This window comes from Chiloscyllium plagiosum, chromosome 5 (assembly GCF_004010195.1).
Source record: "Chiloscyllium plagiosum isolate BGI_BamShark_2017 chromosome 5, ASM401019v2, whole genome shotgun sequence".
In the NCBI taxonomy this organism is placed as follows: Eukaryota; Metazoa; Chordata; class Chondrichthyes; order Orectolobiformes; family Hemiscylliidae; genus Chiloscyllium; species Chiloscyllium plagiosum.
The window spans coordinates 67220977-67240249 of NC_057714.1; the positions used below are offsets into that span (position 1 = coordinate 67220977).

Sequence of the window (19273 nt, forward strand, 5' to 3'; positions counted from 1 at the left end):
GTGGAAGTTGCATTCAAATTAAACTTCTTGCCTTAATGAGTTGAATATATGAGGCTTTGCTTGCTTTTACATTAATATTTACTGGGCCATTGCACAGTAGAATTAATAAGAACAAATCCATTGTATTGCTTTACTGCTCATGTATCTTCCATCGTTTGACATCAGATAAGAATGAACTTAAATAGATTGACAGATCATATTGAGATTCTGTCACATTAATTATATTGATTTGTGACAGAAAAGGCCTGGAAAAAGTGTAACTAATACAACCGCTGGGCATGGGCTTTAATTGACTTTTGGTACTATTTAAGTTAAATACAAACCTACATTATTGATAATACTGCTCTGCACATGACCAGAACTCATTTGTTGGTGATTGTCTCCTTTGTTGGACTCCAACTTGCAAGGTCTGTTTGATTTTATCATAAAATGTAAACAAATGCTTTTATATACGGTTTGTGTAAGCTTCACCGTGTCATGAACTTTGAAAATGTTTTTCTATTCAATGAACTGTAAACTTGTTCTAAGGAACACAATTATTTCTTTTGTCAGCTAGCTTCCATTTTCAACAGTATGGAATTTGATTTCGATATAAATTAACTAAGTTGTTAACATTATTTGCTGACTGGCTAAAAATACTCAAATGCTTTTCATCTTCTTCAATCAATAAAACAGCAAAAGGCTAAAACATTAATATTTGAAATGCTATGTGCTGCTAATTTTCTCCAGGAAAGAATACTGAGATCAAATACAGCAAAGTGGAGCACTTCACTTTGACTTCCAAGAGATTACTCACAACTGAGAATGGGCTCAATCTTCAGAAGTGAAGAAATGTGCTTGGTTCAACTTTTCGTTCAGGCAGAGGCAGCATACTGTTGTGTTAATGAACTGGGAGAGTTAGGACTTGTACAATTCAGAGACGTGAGTACATTTTACATTATTTAAAAAATGATAACAAACTTGCTTTATTTTGTTTACAAAGATGTGATGCAGTGCTACAAATTATATCCAAGCCCTGCAGCCTCCATAGCCTGCAACTGATGCATGCATGATGAAAATAATGCATAGCTGTCTTGGTTACTTTCCTTTCAAAAATCCAACTGCTTATCACGTATCTCCATTATTTATTTAGTGCTTCTAAGTAACTAATTACAAGAATCAATGGAAGAGCAACCTTTTTAATATCGGAGAAACTATGTTATGGAAACTATAAGAAATACATATCTTTCATACTAGTAATAGCATTTCTTCTGATTTTTCCTAAATTTATAGCTGAATCCAGGAATCATTGCTTTCCAGAGGAAATTTGTGAATGATGTCAGACGATGTGAGGAAATGGAGAGAATTCTACGTAGGTTTTACATCATAGTTGGATAAGTAAAATCTTTCTTGTGAAATTTATTTTAAGAAATTAATTCATCATCTTTATTAAAAATCTGCCAAATGCTTAAGTTTGAATACCATATCTCTTTTTTTTTTCATTTTTCAGGCTTTTTGGAAAAAGAAATTACAAAAGCTAACATTCCAATCATTGAAAGTTCAGAAAATGATAAGGCGCCTTGCCCAAGGGATGTAATCGAATTGGAGGTATGTATCGATTTCTGCAATTACTGCTTATTCCAATTTACTGATTCTGCAGGAAGTCACATTTATTCTTTTGTGTTTCAACATAGATTTCTTTCTAATGTACATGTAATTCATTATAAAATTATTACAGTCTATTTTAGAGTAATTGTTAAAAAAGCATATCTATATGTCATTGAATTAATACGGGATTATTCTATAAATTAAAATGTGATTTGGTATACTCTGAAGAGATCTTCTATAGTATAATGATAATTGTACTTACCAAAAAATAAATAAGATTCTAAATTTCATTTTGAATAATTTAATGTTTATCGCTTCCGATTGATGTATTTATGAGATAATGTGTATTCACTGCATAATACTAAATGAATCAGAGTTCCAGTTTTGATTATATTTTTCCAATCAATTTTTCCCCACACCTTCTTCGTTTACATTTTCTAAATCTTTTGTCTTTCAATTCTCTATGGTATCCTTTGACTTACTGTGAGGCTCTGCGCTGTGACGGTTCAATGACCTCTTCCTCTCCAATCTCTGTTCACTGAGGCTGGCCAGGAATTGGCAAATTTTATCAAATTAGACGAGACCAATTAAAAGCAAAATAGGTTAGAGGTCAGGCCTCTGATCGGGAGTCAATAATGTAATCACAGTCAAAATCCATTATTCACTAAATTGCTACTTTATTTTTGTGGTTTCCACCCCCATTTCCACTGGGCTCCTTTTGTACCAGTTTTGTGGCATTGCAATTTTGTGACATAACTATTTTTGACTAGTTCAATATTCTAGCAGTATACTAAGAATCATGAGTATTTCTGGCAAGACATAAAGGTGACAGTTCTAAAATAATATTGAACAATATGGAATAAGTTATGCTGGAATGAACTATTGCCTTTTCATCATTTATTATTGCCTCATGTGCCTGTCAGGAAGGTGGATTGCTAACATTATGGACTGTGATCTTCTGTCATCTAACAAAATTGAGCTCTTTACTGTATTTTGTCTTTGGAACTAAAGAAAGTTTTAACAGAGTTTAGAGAAATTGCTTGACATGACACTTTTTTCCAGATATTTACTTCACTATCTGGCACTACATAACAAAACAAGTAGGACACATTTTCATTTTACATCTGATCAAGAACAAGGATTACAATTGTTTTATGATTGTACAGCTTTGCTGATGTAAAACTTTAATCCTATAAGTAATTCTTCCATCAAAAATAACAAGATTGGAGTTTTAGTCACCACGTTAGGCTTCAGACATTTTCAACTATCTCTTAAAGTATTTGCCTTTCGAAAAGAAACAAATGATTTTTTTCTGATGTTATTATATTGTCTCTGATGTAAAGCTCAAAGAACAAAGAACAAGTTATGTATTTTGTTTGCCATTTCAATCAAAAATGGATATTTTCCTCCCCTTTAAAAATGATGCAGAAACATTTCAATCTATTGTCCTCTCAGCAAATCAATTTTAATGAGGTTTATCTGCCCTTCATAAATGTTCTTTGCAAAACTGCAGGGAATTGATGCAGTAAAATTTCCACATTTTCTCATTTAGGTTGCTTTTGAAAAGCTAGAAAAAGAGTTGAAAGAGATCAACACGAACCAAGAAGCTTTGAAAAATAATTGCCTGGAGCTGACAGAGCTAAAGTTTCTTCTTCAGATAACTGAAGATTTCTTTGAAGAGGTATGTCAGTTATTACCACATATGTATTGAATACATTCATGTTATTGCACCATCATGGAATGACAATTGCTTCGAATGCCATCAGGAGAAATATTAAAGAGTCCTCTATTTGAGGAAACTACCAGGATATTGATAGTGAGGAATTCATTTGAGGAAAGGATATTAATACTTAGATTACTTACAATGTGGAAACAGGCCCTTCGGCCCAACAAGTCCACACTGACCCTCCGAAGAGCAACCCACCCAGACCCATTCCCTTACATTTACCCCTTCACCTAACACTAGGGGCAATTTAGCATGGCCAATTCACCTAACCTGCGTATTTTTGGACTGTGGGAGGAAACCGGAGCAAACCCACGCAGACACGGGGAGAATGTGCAAACTCCACACAGACAGTTGCCTGAGGCGGGAATTGAACCCAGGTCTCTGCTGCTGTGAGGCAGCAGTGCTAACCACTGTGCCACTGTACCACCCATACATCCTTTTCTTTTTAATTCTTTCACAACACATGAGCGCTGCTGGTCAGGCCAACACTTATCCTGCACTAATTGCCCTTGAGAGGTGATGCAGAACTATTTTCTTGAACCAATGCTGTCCATGTCATGTAGACACACCCACAGTGCTGTTAGGAAAGGAATTCTGGGATTTTGACCCAGTGACAGTGAAGGAATGATGTTACAGCTCCAAGTCAGGATGGTATGTTATATTGAGGGAAACTTAAAGATGGTAGTGTTGCCATGCAATTATCTTTCCAGTTGGTAGAGAATTTGGAATTACAAATTTGGAAAGTGATTAAAGGAACCTTGGCAAGTTGTTACAGTGTAATTTGTAAATAGTAGGTACTGCTGCCACTGTGCATTGGAGGTGGAGGGAGTGAATGTTATATGTAGTTGATGGGTTTCCAACCAAGAGGGTTGTTTGACCTGGATGATGTTGAGCTTCTTGTTTGTTGTTGAAGCTGCTTTCATCCAGAAAAGTATGCCACCTACTCCTGACATATGCTTTGTAGATGATGGACAGGCCTTGGAGAGTCAAAAAGTGAGTTACTCACTTCGGAATTTCCGTCCTCTGACCTGCCTTGTAGTCACGGTATTTGTACAACTAATCCAATTCAGTTTTGGTAAATGGTAACTACCAGGATATTGATAGTGAGGAATTCATTAAATTAATATCACTGAAAGCAAATGGACAATTGTTGGATACAGTCTTATTGAATGTTCGTTAGCTGGCATTTATGTGGCACAGAGCTTACTTGTATTGTGACCAGTCCATGAGCAATAGTCCTCAATTTATTATCATTCCAGATAAAATACTCCAAATTGTCAAACCCATCTAACCCACTGGATGAACTGCCCCTCCTTTTTTATTTACCTGCTCCCTTGTTAATATCAACTGGGTTAACTAAAAAATATCTCTTCCCTTGCAAATACTTGTCTTCCACACCTCAATGAATTTATGATCTAAAACAAGCCACTTTTAACGTCTTCTTTGAGTCAATGGGTGAGAAGAAATAATAGCACAGTACACATACACACAGAGTAGAAACAAGAAATGAATCCAAAAAAAGCCCCTAAAAAAGTATAAAAGTGAAAAATATGGCAATCAGTCTCCATCTTTTGTGAAGACTACATGATGGAATGTAAAGAGCTGAGTAGTCAAATTCAAGACTCTCAGTTTAGTGGGTTAGCTGAAATTCTTTTGTCCTGTTTCCGTTTGAACTGACATGCTGACTGTCTGCTAGGACTTGGAGTGATAGCATCCTTTGCCTGTAACATAAGCATAACCAGCAGATAGTGCTTTGATCATGACTTTCACAGCACACAAGCCATTGAACCTAGGCTCATGAACACGGGTGCCTAGCCCATCCGCACACATGAGCACCTCCAGACCAGGTTTATACCTTTGTTTTAACTCCTGTCCTTAAAAGGAATATGCTTTTCGCCCAGACAGCTGCTTTTATTTTAAAAACATGTTCACAGTCTATGATACTCATAGGAGATTACAGTTCAATTTGGAGTGCTTTTATCCCACTGAAGCTTCCTGACACCTTTAGGTGTGAAATGTCAGGGTTTATCTCCAAAGAAAAGTCACAAAATTTACATCCATAGACATTATTGACTGGATCTCCTTTTTTTTTGAAAAAACACAAGATGCGATTAAAATTTCAATATGTCCAAAGTTATAATCCACGGTCATGATACTTGTCCCTCATCAGTCTAAGCCTGAATATTGTCCAGATCTTACTGCATATGGAAATGGATTGCTTTAGAACCCAAGGAGTGGTCAAAGCTGCTAAATATTGTGCAATCATCAGCAACCATCTGCACTTCTGACCTTGTGATGGAAGCAATGAGGCAGATGGAGATGGTTGAGCCCAAGAAGTACCAAGTGAATAAGTGCTACTTGCACTATCAATGATCACTTTTTGATGGTCAGAGGTAAACTGATGGGGCAGTAATTGTCTTGATTGAATTAGTACTGCTTTTTGTTAACAGGACATATGATCAATTTTCCACATTGCCAGGCAAATGCCAGCTTAACAGCTGAGCAGGAAAAGCTTAAGTATGAGGTACAGATGGTTCTACAGCACATGCTATTATCACATACTGTCACTGGAATTTTATTAAGACCAATAGCCTTTGTAACCATATCACATGGTGTAAATCAAATTGGCTGTTGACTGACGTATGTAATGCTGGGGACATCAAGCAGAGGCTGAGATGGATCATCCACTCAACAATTTTGGCTGAAGGTGATTGCAAGTGATTCAGCCTTGTCTTTTACACGGATGTGCTGGGCTCTTCCAACATTGAGAATGGGGATGTGTGTGGAACCTCACATTAGTTGTTTAATTTCAGACCCAGATTTATAGGTTATATCCACAATTCAGCCACAGTTTGCATGGTAATCACTTTCACTTGGCACTGCAGGTCTGGGAAGGTTATTCATTCTTTTTCAGCACTGACTCAATCTGTTTGCTGACCTCAGCTTCCATCTGTGATCATGCCTTTTTGCTCTCTTCCAGTCATTTGATGTCAACGTAAAGCCCCTGCACTCTCTAATCACACAGGCAAGATCCATGTATTAATTCATTATGAGGCAATCCAATTGTCACAATTGAGATTGTACCAATAGCCTTTGTAACCATATCACATGGTGTGAATCAAATTGGCAGTTGACTGGCATATTCCTTATAGCAATATTTTATTCTTACAAAACTGGATGAGAAGTCCCACCCACCTGGGACTGACAGCCAATCACAGACTGGAATCTCTAGAACTCTATAGCACCGTTGGGATGACTATGCTTGCTGACTGGAGATCATCGGCTGGAGCCCAGATTTGCTGGAGCTTCTGGCTTCGATGGTCACAGGGAGAAGGAATCCAGAACTTAATTTCTGATCGGATAGGAAGGAGGCAGATAGCTCTCTAGTGCTAACGAAACCACCTTTCCTACCACTTTTCCCACTACTTTTTAGGGGAGAAAACTCTGCCCAGAATTCTAAAAGAATCTGAACAGAGTCAAAATTATTTTAACCTCTTATCACTTAATTTCAACTACCAACCAACCAATTTCAACTGCAATGATGGGCAATGCCAGGGAAAACTTGTGTGAAAACAGGTTAGTTATCAATTCAAACACACCTAACAGTTCTGACGTGCCCTTGCTCAGCTTCCCTGATTGCAAGCTTAGCAGTTAGGAGCAGAAACTCTTGTCATTTCAGGATCTTACAATTCCATCAAATTGATCAAGACTGTAGGAGTGGAGAGCATAATAAGTGAAAGTTGCAGGAAAACACATTTGTCAAAAAAGTCTCCATAGGGCCAGACAGATCAATTTAACTGGAAATATTTGTTAACACTGTTCAAGAACCATTTGTATGAAACATACAACAGATTGGCTCTATAGGTGACAGCAACAAATAATTCTTTTTTCCAGACAGAAAGACAACTGATGAATATATTGCTTTCATCCTGCACAAAATAGGAATCATTTATGTATGTTAGGTTATCCAATTATGATGTGAATGGAGGCAAACTAGAAGTTGACACAAGCCCTCAAATTCCATTGTGAAGATTAATGGTGACCAGTTGACCTGCAGTTTACTTGGTTCACAGATTAAAGTCACAATATAAAGATTTTATTCAAGGTGCCAATCAAATTATAAATAGTTAAAGCATTAATATATGTCCAAATATACAAACATCAGCCCATCAGTTCATTCTATAAACAATAAATTCTATGATGCACTGATCATGACAGATTAGCAGCTATTTATTTTCCACTATTGCAACCTTATAACATCTGTGCAGTATGACAATTCACTTTGCTTTTGAAATTAAATTAATGTGGTCAATATCACATGTATTATACTGTATCAGAAAGTTCACCAAATACTTTCAGGCAAGATTATAATGCAAGTACTTGGATAATGTAGGAAATACATTCTGAAGAGGATATTTTAACACTTAGTTACCTGATTCCATCTTTGTTCTTAAAGTACTATCTCACCAATTTCTTGCTTATCCAGTTGCTTTCATAATTATTTCTTTGTGAATAAATCTATTCAGGTTAGGCTGAATGATTTTGCTCCACCAGCGTGATATTTCTTGCTTTCTGCCTTGTGCCTTACATCATAATTGATTAATGAAGTCCTAACACATGTATTAAGGTACAGACGAAGCTCTAAGCTATCTTTAGTAACCCTCTTCCTGCTGGAAGACAGGCCAAACTGCCCATAGTTTCACAAATTCTGTTTGATGGTAGGTTGATGTAGTAGCTAATATCAAATGTTATCACCACGTGTTTATTTATAGTATTTTACAGGTTGCATCTAAAATTCTGTGGCCCATTTGTTACATTCCTGCTGCAATTTTAATGGAGTGCATAGGAAGAATGAAAAATAGATAAGGAATCAGGTACAATGGGGCCTTGGAACATGGAGTCAGCAGCATCCAGAAGGGAGAGGCCAGGGCAGTGACTCCGAGCATCAGAAATGTTATGCCGTTGATCTTTTAGTCAGAGGTCTCCACTGAGCACCTCACAATCACTTTCATGTTCAGATGGAAAGCTAGGTTTTTGGCTTTTGCTACTAGAAGCTTGTTGTTTGTATTTTATCAATTTGTTCTCATAAGGAGAAATGAATTAGACTCTATTATAATGGTTTTGTAAATTAGAATTCTTTATTTGGGCTGCTGTGTATTTACATAATTGAAAAACTAATTTCACATTATAAAAACACAAGCTTTAGCTGGCAATAATTGAAAAAATGAAAGCACTTCCAACATCTAGGTTTTAATGTGTTTTGGGTTTTGTTTTCTCCAGGCAGAATCCCAGTTGTCAGGTTCTGAACTCCCATCTGAAGAGTCTGTCGCTGTAACAGGATGTTCAAGGAGGCTCAGTAGTACAAGTGGAGGAGGACGTCTGAAACTGGGGTAAATCCTGCATTTCACATGCATTTACAAATAGGCTGTATTAAGAGAGAAAGTACCAAAACATGCCCTGAAATACAGCAGCCAGAAACAGCTCAAAATGTGAAGGTACACAGCACATTACACAATTTATATTTCTTTCTTCCCCAGTGAGTAGTGATTGTGACAGAACTCCTTCATCGTGTTTCAGATAATCAGAATCTTTATGATTATGAAATTATCGCTAACACTTTTACAAATTAAATGTAGCTACTGTAAACTCTTTTGGTAGTGCTGTCAGCTTAAGGGAGAGGGTCTGAAATCTATACCCAATTGTACTGTATGATTTTCTGTTTCTTTTCAACTCCAAACTCTGAGCATGAAAATATTTGTGACTAAATACCAGTTACTTGGGCTAGCAGTTTTTTCACCTAGTTGTTCATGAGATGATAATTTTATTTCAAACATATACTTTATTCTTAAAATTATCTTTATATACATACATGATCACTAGAGCAGTTCAGTTCTGTACAGTTTTTGCATATTGGGAACAGACAAACATTGGAGTTTGACTCATCCAACAGTTCCAACAAACCCAAAGGCATTTCTCACCTGTGCAACATATTATTTACATGTATTGAGGCACCAGGAGGGTCTGATAACTGAACAGGCCCCCATTGTACTTCAGCAGAAAGACCTTAGATGGTGCTCTTTCTCCACTGTGTCTTAGTGGCAGCTGCCCCAAGCTTTAGTGCACCCCTCAATGTGTCGTCCTGCAACACTCAGTCAAGGTCAACTCCTCGCTCTGGAAGGCCAGCTGGTGTCAGGCAGACCAAAGAGCATCTTTCAGTGAGTTGATGATCCTCCAGGTGCAGTCAATGTTTATCTCAATATACATCCTGGGAACAGACCATGTAGCACACAGTCCACGAACAGCAGATGTTGGTGACAAGTCTTCAGTGTCAACCATGTTGTCTCAGCTGGTAGTATGTGCAGAATAAGCAACTATTACTTCCTATTGCTCGTATTCAGAGCATAGCTTAGATTTTGTGGTCAGCGGTGAAGTAAGGTTACTCTCAATGACCTCAAAGAAATCTGCACTGAGAGAACTCCTGTTCCTCGTGATGAGAATTCCAACTATCTGAACATGAGAGCAGACGTTACCAGTCCTATCATCAAGCTACAGTGATATCATCAAGTTGTGAGACTAGCTAATTACTGTATGATCAGCATTCCCTCTAATTTTCTTTTTGGTTGCATGGGCCTCTGAGGTCCCTGTGCAGCAGTGACTTTGGGAACTCAACACCGCAACTGGTGTGCCAATGCAAATGGCTGTGTATGGAATCATTGTGTATGGCCCCAATAGATGGTTCTGTTGGACAAGTCAGGCCCCACAGAGAAATCTGGGTTAATCAATCACATGTTTTAACATGGTGGTCATTCACTGAAAATATGAGGTTGCAGATTTTATTGAACAATGTAACAAGCTTGGTGTACAAAAGGAAAAAGATAAGACAAAATAAACCAAGCTGTCTACATGTAGAACACAGTTTAAAAGATCTTAAAATGCACATTAAACAATGTCTTACCTATTCATCAACACCACCTCTTTACAGTTTCACATCTAGAGAAAGTTCACTTCTCTCTCAAGTCTTTAAGTTCAAGTCAATGAATTCTTTCTAAATCTTTCCTTGTGAACTGTGAAGTCTTCTTACCAGAAAAGTGAGAGCTTAACTCTCTTCAGCTTCTAATAACCTGCATATTTCTAACCAAGCACATGTAAAAGCTACCTTTCTGCTTAGGTAACCTCATCCCTGAACTGTTCTATACTGTCTTCTAGGTTAAAAACTATATTGTGTTTCTCATCCCAGTCATGGTCCCTTCCAAATTGCTCAATAACTTCTCATCTCTCATTTTTCTAAAATTGGCCCTTAATTAAATGACAATCAAGCTAATTGGCCTCAATGGTTACACTCCTGACCATAAATCCAGCAGATAACAGAAAGCTTCCATTGACACTCCAGGGGTACCTACTCTCTTACACATACACAATTAGGTCATTATTGCAGAAGACTGACTGACCCCTAGTTGTTTTTTAAAAGCCTTTATACAATTAGCTAACATCCAATGTAATTATTCAGAAAGCCAACTTTAAAAGAATGAATTAATAGCTATACATATATAAATCAGACCTGTGCCTGATTTAAACCTTTCATCATATTACCTTCAAGAATTTTCATGGCTATCCAAACTTGTATATATATTAAAGATCAAATCATACAAGTGTAAGTGGAAGCTGAAATATTGTGAAAAAGGTTTTTTTAAAAACATATAAAGAGTCAAGTAATGGATCATTACAGAGAATATTAACAGCACTACATGTATTTCTGGGGGATGGATCAGTTGTGCAGCGACAATTATTATTTAGTTTACCACTAAAATTTCAGTTACATCTCGTTGAACAAGATCTGGCTTTTTGATGAAGTTTCAAATAGCACCAGGAAAGTGGAAAAGGGTAAGTTCTCACCAGACTAGTTAATGTTGTTGATAGTCAGCCCTGTGTGGGGGCGTGTGAGGGTTACAGGAGTCAGCAGCAGAGTCTATAGTGTTAGCCTACATCTACATCCTGACGTTCTAGTCAGATTCAGAGCGGTACCCAGAAAATTCTGAGCTGATGATTCAAAGCTTAATCACGAGATTAGCTAACATTGTCTTTGAGATCTGCACTGATTAACTGTTTATCTTAATTGTGAAGGTCCTTTTTATTGGTCATTTTTATTGATTTGACTTCAAAAGGAATAGAATGCACTACTCATTCCAGGAGTTCAGGTTCTTTAGCATTTTCTTATCTTGCTGTTACATTGTACAGACCACTAGCTGGTAGGCCACTTTAAAATAATTCAATCCCACAAAACATTGTTGGAAAAACTGTTAAATTGTTTCTTTCTGCTTCTGAAACTCTAAGTTAGGTATAAGGATGTAGATAGATCTGCCTTTTTTGGTGCTGCCATTTTCAAATTACTGCTAAATAATCTGTAGCGATAACTATAATCAATTCCAACCTAAGTCATTCAGTCTGTTGCAATAATGTCTGGAGTGATCGGAAATATACAGTCTAAATTCCATACCAATTTCAGCTTATACCTTGAAGGTAAAGAGCGTATTGCTCACCCTGTTCTTGTTATCCAAGGTAATTGACACAAATTATCATGTTTCCCTTTAAAATTATCCAATGAGTTTGGTTAACAGTTGCATTAAGGGTAAATAGCCCAGTGTAGATGACTCTAGAGCAGTCTTTTTTATTTTCCAGATTCCATGCCACAGTATATCCTTGCCCAGAAACATTACATGAAAGAATGGAAATGAGTGTTGGTGTAAACGTGCAACTTAAATAATGTTTGTTTATTTAAGTTGATAATTACATGGAGCACAACTAAAACATATTGGAAAGGATGTAATTTGACTCTGGTAAGGCACCATTCTGTTACCTCTGAAAAGTGACCATTCTTCGTTTCACCTGAAAGGAGATCAACTTGCTCATCCAAACAGCATTTTACTTCTCCTTGACTGTATCTTACATTTCTCATGTGCAAGTTTACAAAGTAGATGCTCCCAGAAAGTTCAACTATGCAGAACATCAAGTCGAAATATCTGCCCCTACAAATTTCCCAGGACGAATCATTAGATCGAATTATTATGACCGAGTTTTTAACCATCCTACTTAGGTCAAACACATTAAAGCCACATGTGTTGTTAAACATCTGCTCTGGCTGAGATCAGTGAACTTATGATGGACTGGAAATAATTTCTGGTGTGTATTGTTTAGCAACACATCATACAGTATATTTATCTTTAAAGCCATCAAAGGTTTAAATTAATTGGCATTAAATGGACAGCTTGGTGGCTCAGTGGTTAGCTGGGTTTGATTCCAACCTTATTTGACTGATTGTGTGGAGTTTGCATGTTCTTCTCCCTGTGTCTGTGTGGGTTTTCTCCAGGTGACCTGGTTTCCTCCCACAGTCCAATGATGTGCAGGTTAGGTGGATTGGCCATGCTAAATTGCCCATTGTGTCCCGAGATGTGCAGGCGAGGTAAAGTAGCCATGGGAAATGCAGTGTGACAGTGACAGTGTAAGGTGGTGGATCTGTGTGGGATGCTCTTTAAAGGGTTGGTGTTGACTGAATGGGCCAAATGGCTTGCTTCAACACTGTAGGGATTCTATGAAATTGTCTTTGGGTATAATGCATTAAAATGATCTAATCTCAATTTTTTTTCCCCATATTTTTATGCAGTTTTGTGGCTGGAGTGATCCAACGAGAACGGTTTTCTGCTTTTGAAAGATTACTATGGAGGCTGTGTCATGGAAACATTGTCTTACGCCACGTAGAAATCAATGTTCCAGCAGAGGACTGTATGGCTGTAAGAAAAACATTCTGTGCTTAACATGTAATCAATTTACCACTAAATGGATAGGGACAATAAGCTAACACATAATTGATTTTGATAACTACTTGACCAAGAATACAAAAAGGATATGGAGAAAGGGTGGAGAAAAGGAAATAGTACAAACAACTTCAACTGGCACAGGAACAATAGGCTGAATGATCTCCTTCCGCACTGTATATTTAGTCAAATATTTTCTATGTATTTATTTCCAGTGGAAACAGGAGGTAAAAAAAAGCCCATTTTCATGATTTATTGAAATATGAATTCTTTCAGCACAGGAAGTATATCAATGGACCATAGACATTTTCTGCTGGTGTCAAAGTGGGTTAAACCCATGTAGGTTATGATGGATAAATCTGTCCATCAAGCACCATCACTGATGTAACACCCCAGAGTTACCCGTTCTGAGACATCATGAGCAGAACAATTTTCAAAAAAGTGGTTAATGCTAATGTTGGACTCTGAAACAATTACATACAATTCAAACAAGGGCCTTAAAGGCAAGTTCTTTGCTTTCCTGAATATTATGTAAAGCAATTGAAAAATGAGTTTACTTAGGCTATGCAAGTGGTGTGTGTTATAAGCATATTATACCTAAAATATACTACTGTGAGCCGATTTGGAAAGGGTGGGGAGTGTAAATTTAATCTAAATCATCCATTGGAAGCTGATGAGATTGGTTTTGCACTCCATCTGATTTTGCTCTACATTAAGGTCAGTGAAGAGTTATATTGGATGGATGGTAAAACTCACATCACTATCAATTCTCTAAGTCCCCTACATAAGTTCGGTTCCACTTGCCCTCTATTTTGTTTGCAGTCAAACAGATTAATAACTATTTAGTTTTTTGTCAGATTTATACCATTGCTATAAAAAGACTTGCTCAATTAGTTTTTCTTTATCTGCAGGATGAGTTCATCAGTAAAGATGTGTTCATCGTTTTCTTCCAAGGAGAACAGTTCAAAAGCAAAGTGATAAAGATATGTGATGGGTAATTATCCAATGAGTTTGGTTAACAGTTGCATTAAGGGTAAATAGTCCAGTGTAGATGATTCTAGAGCAGTCTTTTTTATTTTCCAGATTCCATGCCACAGTATATCCTTGCCCAGAAACACTACATGAAAGAATGGAAATGAGTGTTGGTGTAAACATGCAAATTAAGGATCTCCATATGGTATGTTTTGAAGAATTTTATCTAAAATTGCAAAGGTTGGTTCTCCTATACAGACAATCATTGGTGCCCAGCTGCTGTAGCAAATCTCAATAATGCTGCACCAATCATCCGCGAGGATCATCCAGTTTCCCTGTCTAAGCTCAACTTGCATGTCACAGGTTACAATGGCAGGTTAGCACTTGGATGGGCCTGAATTCTGAAAATTCTGCTGGAATGCAATAAATGAGGTCAAAAGCTTTTATCACTGAATGAAGGTGGTTCCTGAAGACTATAATCCAAAATCAAAGCAAGAAATTTAACACTCAGCTCCATTTCCACCTACTTCCATATAACCGTTCAATTGTAGCAGAAATGGAAGAACACATTTTGGTGAGGCACAAATGAAGGAATTGCAGTATACAACAAGGGGAGGGGCCTGAAAATATATTACGTGGACTTCCTGCTACCCCCCACTTTCCACCAAAGCGTACATAATTTGACATCTGGTGATGCTAGCTAATCTCAGTCATCGCATTTGAGACCGTTAATGGTCATCCCAATACTGGCCTCGATTTTAATACTATGAGAGAAGTTTATGTGAACTGAGAGGCCTAGCAAGGTCATCCTGAGGAATGCAAGGTGGATGGAGGCAAGGTGCATCTTCCTCATGAACCCAATATCAATATTTGGTACCCTCCAAGGTCTGTGTTGTGATGTGCTCTCTCTCTCTCTCTCTCTCTCGTAGTCATTATTTCAAGAATTCCACCATATCTCCATACTTTCCTTCCCCACAATGATACACCAGTACTTACTCCAGGATTTAGAATCAAGGAACTGTCTGTAGTCCCGATCCTGACCACTGGTGGTGCTGTGGCTGCACAGCTGCCAGGCAATCAGATTGACTGGTAGTTCTCGCAGTTGGGATTTCTCCTCAAGTGAGGGCTAAAGTCCCATTCCATCATATTAATGCTCCCCTTTGTAATCATTCACATACAAATAGATTTTTTCTTATTATATTGCGCTGTACATGAATTAGTTCTGTTGCATTCTCTGAATAACAGATACAACTTACTTCATAGTTCACTCAATGGGGGTCAAATAACTAGCAAAATTACGAATTTAGATACAAAACTCATCAATTTAAGCCGCTAGAATTTAACTCGCTAGAATTTAAGCCAGTAGCCAGATAAATGGGAGATTGTAAATTAAAACATACAAGTCAATTGAAAGCAAATATTACAGTCAGTTTAAATTATACTGATACAGAAAATCTATTAAATTCTACTAGTCTTTAGAGGGGAAAATCAATTTTAAACATATAGTGGTTTATCAAATTTCTAACAGTGGTTAAATCAAGATGAAGGATTTGTTTTGAGTTTCTTCTGCTCCGCCACGGTAACCTCGGTAAACATTCATTAGAACTCCATTTTACTTTTGCAAAAGAAATCGCTCAGGTTTTGTAAGGCTTTCTGGCTGAAATATTTGAGAAGTTCAAAGAACTCCTTGTTGCAAAGTTAAAATTGTAGCATTCTCATTGTGCATAACACAGTACTGGACTTTGGCCTTAGAAAGTGTGATGTGGTAGAAATAGATAGAATGATCAAGAAAAAGACCAGCTGGGATCAGGCCTGTCCCACATCATGAATTCTAATCCATCAAGGCAAAATTCTTCCTAATTCCCCCAGAGATACAAGACCTGCTTGGAAAAGCAATCAAGAAATAAAACCAGAACCAGTAAAGGAAAGCACAAAAAATCACGAAAACTTCTCTCAAATCCCTTCACGTGATTGGAGTCGGCTTAACTGTCAATTATGTTAACTATAATTAACCTCCCACAGTCCAAAGATGTGCGGATTAGGTGAATTGACCATAGAATATAGAACATTACAGTGCAGTACAGGCCCTTCAGCTCTCGATGTTGCGCCAACCTGTGGAACTAATCTGAAGCCCATCTATCCTACACTATTCCATTTTTGTCCATATGCCAATCCAATGGCCATTTGTATGCCCTTAAAGTTGGCGAGTCTTCTACTGTTGCAGGCAGGAGACTGGCATGCAAGGCACCTGCCACCTTCCTGCTTCCACCCTGATTAAGACCACCATGGCGATCAGGCACTCTCCTGATGGGAACATAAGAAGCAAACCTGTCCAGTGCTCCTAGAAAGGGGCCTAATTCAAAGGACTCAGTGCCTGATCCTGGGATCCTGCATAGGGAAGTGGAGATTTATGAAGAGTCAATCCCTGGCCTTGCTGCCGTTTCTCAATATTCATATCCCCATCACTCTGACTTCAGGGTCCCTCTACTGCCACCATCCACCTCTGACTCGGGATCCAGTGACAATGCTTGACCTCAGATTCTAATTGACCAGCAGAGCCTTATGGACAGAACTCTGCCCTAAGGTATAACCTGCTAACATTTTCTTTAGTGCCTGAGTGTCATTTAGTACACTCCTCTAAAACAGGCAACGTGGGGCTGTCACCATTCTCCAGGTGCTGGGCAAGATGTGCCCCACTACCACTTTAACACCTCGTTTAAATACAGCTCTTTGCTTTGAGAGATGGTTTGAAAGTTATGCCACTTGGTTGATTGAGGATATCAATTCAAAAAGAATTTCATCTTTAAAAAGTCTAGACATACTTGTTTTGTTTCAACTTACTGGAAATATGATTAATGTTTCTTCACTTACTTATATTAAAATTTCTTGAACATAGAGGTTGGAACTTTTAAAAATGATGCAGTTATTAAGACAAAGATCATCAATATTTTTCGGTGTTGACATTTATTCAATTAAGCAATACTGACACTGCCTTTTCAATGTTGATTTCTGTTTTGAGTATTGTGTTGTTAGCCAGGAAAATAAAATCCACTTGTTCTATCCACAAATCTGTTCCCTTGGAACATGAGTCACCTAAGGGTGTACTCAGTACAAAAAGGTTGAAAATTTCTGATAAGAGAGACAAGCAGCCCTTGTATAGTTGTTCTCCCCAACTTACAACCAGCAAAAAAGAGCAGAACTTTGGCCAAATGTACACTTTTTAACTCTTTCAGTTTAATTCCTTTTCCACAGTTAAATAAATTGGGTGTACAAGATAGGTACTCGGGATTTGGTGTCGAGATATACATGGCCAGATTCTATATGGTGCATTCTGTAACTGAATGAAAAGTGTTTCTCAGTTTCCATTGGTGTTGTTGATATTTAAGAGAGACAAAGGTTGTGCAAGGAAAAATTGTCACTTTGAATTTTCTTGATGAATCACATTAAAACAGTGAAAAGTGATCAAATGAAAGCGATTTGGCAAAGGAACATACATTGTCAGATGGGTTTGTTGAAGATGCAGTTCCACTGCTTGGACTGGTCTGGGGTGGGAGGCATCTCCAGTATAGTCCAGACAGAGTGTGCTGCTTCAAAGGACGAATCTGTCCTTCTCCATCTCAGAGTTCTGCTGCTGTGGGCATTACAAAGTGGACAGACAGACTGTTTCCAATCGATCAGAGCTGGGGTGTGGCAGAGAATTGTGCAGAAATCTGGTTTAGATTGTCACGTGATCTTCAGCTTGTATTGGTTTTGTGTATGTTTCCTTGTGTTTTTTGCAACTAAAAGCTTATCTCTGGATATGTCTGATTGCTGCCTGTATGGAGACAGGATAGTGTTGAATTAGAGAATGTGTTTCAACAGGTAACCTGTGTGGTCTGGTGGCTAAACAGTGAGTAGGGGGAGAGAATGGAGTTGTATGTGCAAGGGAGTATCCGCCATGTTGCTCTGTCCCATGCACGGCATGGCTTCAGGACACGGCTGCTGTGCCATGGTATTGCTAGTGAGGAAAATTGCCAGATTGGCATTAATTGTCCAGATGCACAGTGGCTTTACAAAGATGGGCTGGGTGCAATGGATGCCAGTCTATTAATGGATATCTGCTGAATGAGGAGTTGTTTGACAAACGATGCAGGGTTGGATGGGACGGAAATTGGACGTGAGGGGTGCGATAGAGGTGTTGCATGTCATTAATGAGATGAGATTGGTAAGGTACAGTAAGAAAACTCGCTAGCAAAAGATCAAATAATGAAGTGTGTGCATAACTACAGAACCAAGGAACGGAGGCTAGATAGAGTTCTTTAAACTGAAGCTGACTTGCTTTCAAGTCAGCAGACTCTTCTTAATAATGTGAGTTATTGTTCAGACTGCTCCACAGCTGCAGGCTAGGATGTTGAGGAGCTACACAGAGGAATTGGACACTCTGGAAATGGTTTCAAAGGGCTCATGGTCATCATGGGACAGCAAAGCCAGGTGGACAAGCAGTGGGGTCTATGATGAGAAATTGGTTTTCAGTGGATGTTCGTCCTACCATAGGCCTTTGACTGTCACTCTTTGCATGGTAGCTTTAACCATATGGAACAGCTTGAGAGCAGGCATCCTGAGGCTGGCAGATTGTACAGGTCATTGAATAAGGGCAGACTTAAGTTGGAATACATCTTTTCCACTAGTTTGCAATTAATCTCTGGATGTAGGGAATGGATGGTGGGCAAGCAACATTGCTTACCACTGGAAGATAGGGGAGGTAAGTTGACCAAAGAATACCTGATCATGCAATTTGTTGAGCTGCACCTCGATAAGTTTGGTGTGGGCATATTGGTACCCAATTCCCATATTCCCAATTCCTTCGTCTCTGCCGCATCTGTTCCCAGGAGGACCAGTTCCAAAACCGTACAACCCAAATGGCCTCCTTCTTCAAGGACCGCAATTTCCCCCCAGACGTGGTCGACGATGCCCTCCACCGCATCTCTTCCACTTCCCGCTCCTCTGCCCTTGAGCCCCGCCCCTCCAATCACCACCAGGACAGAACCCCACTGGTCCTCACCTACTACCCCACCAACCTCCATGTACAGCGTATCATCCGCCGTCATTTCCGCCACCTCCAAACGGACCCCACCACCAGGGATATATTTCCCTCCCCTCCCCTATCAGCATTCCGAAAAGACCACTCCCTCCATGACTC

General features: G+C 38.5%; 1 protein-coding gene and 1 long non-coding RNA gene across 3 annotated transcripts in view; one reads left to right on the top strand and one right to left on the bottom strand.

Moving 5' to 3' along the window:
* The first annotated feature begins 354 nt into the window (after nt 1-354).
* Nucleotides 355-19273, top strand: part of LOC122549954 (V-type proton ATPase 116 kDa subunit a1-like) — a 141598-nt gene continuing 122679 nt past the window's right edge. For both annotated transcript variants that reach the window (XM_043690237.1, XM_043690238.1), the window contains exons 1-9: nt 355-407; nt 730-921; nt 1273-1351; nt 1490-1587; nt 3140-3268; nt 8594-8703; nt 12972-13098; nt 14034-14116; nt 14206-14299. In XM_043690237.1, the coding sequence (XP_043546172.1) occupies nt 805-921; nt 1273-1351; nt 1490-1587; nt 3140-3268; nt 8594-8703; nt 12972-13098; nt 14034-14116; nt 14206-14299 (837 nt within the window). In that variant the 5' untranslated portion in view covers nt 355-407; nt 730-804. The remainder of the gene's footprint in view (nt 408-729; nt 922-1272; nt 1352-1489; nt 1588-3139; nt 3269-8593; nt 8704-12971; nt 13099-14033; nt 14117-14205; nt 14300-19273) is intronic.
* The window catches only part of LOC122549955, a 15357-nt gene continuing 4767 nt past the window's right edge, over nt 8684-19273 (bottom strand). The window contains exon 3 of the long non-coding RNA XR_006311712.1: nt 8684-8738. This is a non-coding gene — a long non-coding RNA (uncharacterized LOC122549955). The remainder of the gene's footprint in view (nt 8739-19273) is intronic.